This window comes from Eublepharis macularius, chromosome 12 (assembly GCF_028583425.1).
Source record: "Eublepharis macularius isolate TG4126 chromosome 12, MPM_Emac_v1.0, whole genome shotgun sequence".
Taxonomy (NCBI): Eukaryota; Metazoa; Chordata; class Lepidosauria; order Squamata; family Eublepharidae; genus Eublepharis; species Eublepharis macularius.
The window spans coordinates 72642451-72648325 of record NC_072801.1 but is presented as its reverse complement, the minus strand read 5'-3'; the positions used below and the strand labels follow the sequence as shown (position 1 = coordinate 72648325).

At 40.3% G+C, this 5875-nt stretch overlaps 1 protein-coding gene across 1 annotated transcript; it reads left to right on the top strand.

Moving 5' to 3' along the window:
- Positions 1 to 2256: 2256 nt before the first annotated feature.
- On the top strand, positions 2257 to 3201 carry LOC129339820 (olfactory receptor 49-like). Its single transcript, XM_054994397.1, has one exon. It carries the CDS (start codon positions 2260 to 2262, stop codon positions 3199 to 3201), a length of 942 nt encoding a protein of 313 aa, XP_054850372.1. The 5' UTR covers positions 2257 to 2259.
- The last annotated feature ends 2674 nt before the right edge of the window (positions 3202 to 5875 follow it).

The window sequence follows — 5875 nt, the reverse complement described above, 5'->3', positions numbered from 1 at the left end:
CATGTGAACTTATCACTTTCATACATTGAACATTTTTCACTCTCTCAACACAAGTAGCATGATCTTCCGGGGGAGATATCAGATTTAGTGCAGGAAGGAAAATTTTAGCGGCTGATTACATGTGCACTAAAGCGCAGAGTGTGGGAAACCATAATAATAATAACATTCAATTTATATACCACCCTTCAGGACAGCTTAACGCCTATTCAGAGTGGTGTGCAAAGTATGTCATTATTATCTCCACAGTAACCACCCTGTGAGGTGAGCGGGATTGAGAGAGCTCTGAGAGAGCTGTAACTGATCCAGCCAACTTTTTTTCACTGACTCTTGCTGAATTTACACTCTTACTACAGTTCCTGTCAAACTCTCTGTCATATACATAAGCTTTGTGGGTGATCCTTTATGGACATGTCCTTTCCTTATTTTTTTTCACAAGCAGAGAAATTGTTGGATCCAACTTACTGGATTTTTCTTTCCCCATTGACTCAAGGAGTTCAAGATCTAAGATATGTGTGCTACTCCCTTATGCATTTTAGTTACTTATCACTTTCACTCAATGAACATCTTTCATCGTCAAAATAAATATCATACTCGGCCACAGGGAGATGCAAGATTCACTGTAGTAGGGGAAATTGTAAGGTCTGACTATGTGAGGGCTAAAAGTGAGGTGGTTTGGAAGTAACCTCAACTGAATTTATGTTTAACTTGCAGTGCATTCACCTTCAGGGATGAAAGCCACCTCCATGTCCACCCAATCCAAACCCCCTCACCCACACACCATTTTGAAGGTGAATGTGGTCGCGTGTTAAATGTAAGTTGAACTTCAGATTCCTCCATCCCACCTTAAGCACACATGAAATAAGACCCTAATAGATCTGTATAGGTTCCTAGACAGGGTCATTAACTTTTTTGAAAATATGCCCAGTAAAACTGAACAGGGAAATTCACACAAGACAGATCAAAGGGAAGTGAAGGGTTCTTCTTCTTCTTCTTCTTTTTCTTCTTCTTCTTCTTCTGGCTCTCATTCGGATTTCAGGACAATATCTGTATAGATTTTTACAAGGAAAGCAGTGTTCCTCTAGAGACTAAACCAGTGTAGCATAATGATTTATGTACTCCTTGGGGAAGTAGAGCTGATTGCCCTAATGTACCAAGGCAAAAGAAAAGAGCTGACAGGAAATTATATATGTCCAGGCAATAATGTATGTTCATGTTCCTAACAGAGGTTAACTCTGTACACAGTCCCAGATCAAAAAGATGGAGGCATGCATCCAGTCAATTTGAAAATGGAATATTTGGGAAGATGACATTTTGGAATTCGTTGCTTTGTGAGCCCAAGAAAGAGAAAAATCTTCAGAGTGGTAATAATGCTTGGAAAATATGCTTTTATAACAAAACTGCTGCAAGCTTTTAGACATTTTGCTCGGATACCACAAAAAGGCAACCCACATCAAAGAGGTTCTAGGAGCTTTCACTGCATCTGTAGAATGGCCCAGAAAGATAAAAAAGCAACCTGAATGCCCTTCAGCTTAAGTTAATCATAAATTGTAAGTATTTTTCTAGGATTTAGTTAGAGTGTAAGTGAATAATATGAAGTCAAATGATTTGTGCTTGGGACTGAATTAGCAAATACTCTTTGCATCAGTTGGAGCATATGGTTATTGATTAGTACAGCTATTGCTGTAACTTTCAATAATACATTACATGTTATATGCAGCCCTCATCTACTGCCAAAAGAGGACACAAGAGGACAATCCAGCCAGGGCAAAAATGACACCATATGTTGAATTAGCAGGAAAAGCAGTCTTCTATGGAAACTTTTCTATGTTCAAAAGTCAAGAGAATGGTTCTGTGATTAGTAAATTAGCATTTACTACGACCCTAAAGTATGGGCCTCAGCTGTGTGTATTTTGTCAAAGTGTAATTGTTGCTCCGATGGAAATCCATGCTGGAAAAGAGGTTCATATATGCCTAGATATATATCTGGATGTGATTTTGGAAATCATACCAATGTTCCCCATTTAACAGGATGGAAATGGACAACATCTCCATCAAAGGCCATTTAGCAAAGTATAGAATGAGTGGGCTGAGTAAAGACTAACTTGTTTCATTCAAGATTGTCCTTGTATGTTCTTAATTATGTTATGAATGACATGTTGAATTTCAAGAGGCAAAGACTAATAACACAACTAAAATTGCCTGTCAAGATTCAGTACAGTATGTTGACTTCCCTCTATTGTTTTTAGGAAGCTGACAAATATGTCAAACCAGACCACCATGAGGGAATTCATTCTCTTGGGTCTGACTGACCACCGTGGCCTTGAAATCTTCATTTTTCTGTTGCTGTTCAGCACATATCTGTTGACCGTCATGGGAAATGTGGTGATTATTACAATCACACTGGTGGATCACCATCTCTACACCCCAATGTATTTCTTTCTCCGTCATGTTGCATTTGTAGATATCGGGTACACCACCACCATCATTCCCAACACATTAATCAACATGGCTTTGGGACAGAGGACGATCACGTTACCTGGATGCTTCATGCAGTTCTTTTTGTACTTTGGCCTGGGTACCACAGCACTCTTTCTGTTGGCTGTGATGGCCTTTGACAGATATCTGGCCATCTGCAAACCTCTTCACTATTCATCCATAATGAATGGGCAAATCTGCTCTTTGCTGGTGCTTTGCTGTTGGATTGGAGGTTTTCTGGTAATTCTGGGTCCAACAATGCCATTATTTCAGATGCCTTTTTGTGGCCCAAATATCATCAACCATTTTTTCTGTGACAATGGACCTTTAATCAAACTTGTTTGTGCCGACACCACTCTGCTAGAACTCATTGATTTCATTATTGCTGCACTGTGTCTCATTGGGACTTTGCTTGTAAACCTTGTGTCCTACATCCATATTATTTCCAGTATCATGCGCATCCCGTCAACTACAGGAAGGCAGAAGACCTTCTCTACTTGTTCCTCCCACCTCATTGTGGTCTCTATCACTTATGGCAGTTGCATTTTCATGTATGTAATGCCAAACAACACCAGTAAATTAGAGTTTGGCAAGTTGGTGGCTGTACTTAATACTATTGTATCACCTCTTCTGGTCCCATTTGTTTATTGCCTAAGGAACAAACAAGTGAAGGATGCTTTAAGAGGAGTATTTAGACAAGGTGTTGAGTTTTGGAAGAACTCATGATGGCCAGAGATTAGTCCAACATCAACACAAAAATTAAACACTACATTCAGGGAATGGGGTCCCCTCATATTATCAACTTGTATTAATTACCAACTTACCAATTAATACCTTTTAATAAAGATTTCCCTCGGGAGATCTTCTTTGACTCTTGAAAGCTTACATCTTTAAATTCTTGTTGGTCTCTGAGATGCCACTGGACTCTGACCCTCTGTTCTTCTGGAGCTGGAGTTCTCTGCCTATGGAACAAGCAGGTTCTTGATGCCCATGGTTGGGAGGGGGTTTCTAAGGGTTTTAGTAGTCTGGGCCCAACCTTGTAACCAGCTTTATTTTCATTAAAGAGTCCAGTGAATGGTTTGTGATCTGTGACAATCAATTTCCCATACAGGTTCTGATGGAATTTTTTTACACCAAAGATAATGGCTAGGCCCTCTTTCTCCACTTGTGAAATACCTTGCTTTGCTTGTTTGAGTGACCTTGAAGCATATGCTAGAGGCCGTTCGTTATTATATCCCATGTTGTGTGACAATACAGCCCCACGCCATAAGGTGAAGCATCACAACACAAGATCAATTCCTTTGTAGGGTCAAAATGGACCAGTAGATCTAAAGATTTCAGCAGCTTGTTAGATTTTTGAAAGGCTTCTTCTTGCCTCTGTCCCCAGAGCCAGTCTCTTTCCTCAAGCATTTGGACATGCTTGTATCAAAAGTCAAAATGAGTCTGGTCTAGACCCAACTCTGAAAACATACTCTCAGCAGAGCTTGAAAGAAGCGTAAGTCTCTTTGAAGATTCATCCAGAATTCTTCAGAAATTAGACAATCTGCACGATAACTCATTTTTTTGTGAGTCGACTGGTACCTTTATGTCTCTGTTATGGGTAGCTCTTGTGGAAGGAAACGAAAATAATTAGAAAAAACTGACATTTAAACTAGAAGACTAAAAAAAAAAGAATTATTGATAGTAAGAATTACAATTATGAAATGGCTAAGAGATGGCTGTCAATTTGAGATGAAATCTGTATTTGAAAAAGGCAAAAATCTCATGATGAGGCATCAAATATGATATTTTAAACACCAAATCAAAGCTTTTCAAATTGGTAGGAAGTCTGAGGGCCAAGCTACACATGACGAATGACACTTGAACAGCAAGTGTATTTCTCCCTGTTCGCTTGCCCTCCATTCAATCCACTTGCCATTCAAGTGTCATTCGTCATGTGTAGCTTGGCCCTCAGTTATTTTAAGCATGACAGTCTCATATATAAAATTCTCATGCATATGCTCTCTGTTATAAAAATTTGTAAGCAGGAATTGATTCCAGTGGCACCTCAGAAACCAACAAGAGCTTCAGGGTATAAACTTTCAAGAATCAAAGCTCATGCCTTGGCATACACTTTGACTTCTAAAAGCACTTACCCTGAAAATCTTGTTGGACTCAAATCCTGCAGATCTTCTGCAGACCAACATGGCTACCTAGCTAAAAACTAATAATTTTCAGCACTTTAGATTACAGGTTAACCATACTGGTCCAAAGTGAAATCTAAAATAAAATATCCTGTGGTTAGGCTTATTAAGAACAACTGTCAGTCTATGGAAAAACATGATATGTTGAAGCCGACTTCCCCCTTGCAGCAAGAAATCCAAGCTCTCTTGAGTCAAGGTTTTTTATTGAGAAATCACAACTACAGCGTATATATCTCCATTGGTTACACAGATGCATTAGAAGCATCTGGCTGTACACAGAGCTCTTGTTGAGAATGACGTATGGAATGTTTGCTACAAAGTTCCAGTCCCTCCCTATAGCCCCCCCCCCCACCCTCGGTGCCTAACTAGCTGGCCATAGTCTATGGAAGAATAGAAAGGAACCGTCCCAAGGCCGCTGTGGTGAGCCATCCGAGATAAGTGTGCTGTCTTCCCAGAAGCTGGATGGCCTGTGAAAAAGAAACTACACACAAACACAGGGATTAACTGCAAAGCTAAAGAAGATGGAGGGACTGTGGGCAACAGACCTGACAACAACTAAAATAACATGAAATACTGTGCAAGGTTTTGACTTCTCCAGAACTGATGTATTGTTGAAGGCTAATGGCGGGAGGCTTCACTGTATCCTGAGGAGGTTCTTTTGCATATGGACACCAGGCTAACAAAACACTCTACACCTGACAATAGCCCTGCAGAGAAGATTAGCACATCAAGCACCAATCCATATGCAAAAGAACCTCCTCAGGATATATATATATGTGTATGTATAAAGTATGTGTCTGGGAGGAGTTAATATAAGGAGGAGAACTGGAGGAGAAACCAGCCAGCCACAGCTGCTAGCGAAATGTCAGGAACTACAATGCCAAGACCACGGCAATACAGCCCGGAAAACCCACAACAACCATCATTCTCCAGAACTCTTTATACAGCTGGATGATAATAAGTAGATACAGGAGGGTGGTAGAGATGTCTCTTTAGGAGTCAAGCCTTTGAGGATGCAAAGATTTTCTGCATGCTGATCACACACCCTGGTTTGCTCGGTGCAACATGGAACTAATCTCCTATGATTTGCTCAGATAGGAAACCATTTTTCACCTGATCCACATTGCCCCTATTGAGTGGCACAAAAAGGCCTGATCTTTGGACCTGTGAGACCTTAAGTAAGGATGGCAAGAACAGAGCTGGTTGCTTATCCTAGG

Coding starts and splice junctions, on each gene's coding strand:
- LOC129339820 (XM_054994397.1), top strand. CDS start 2,260: ATGTCAAACCAGACCACCATGAGGGAATTCATTCTCTTGGGTCTGACT.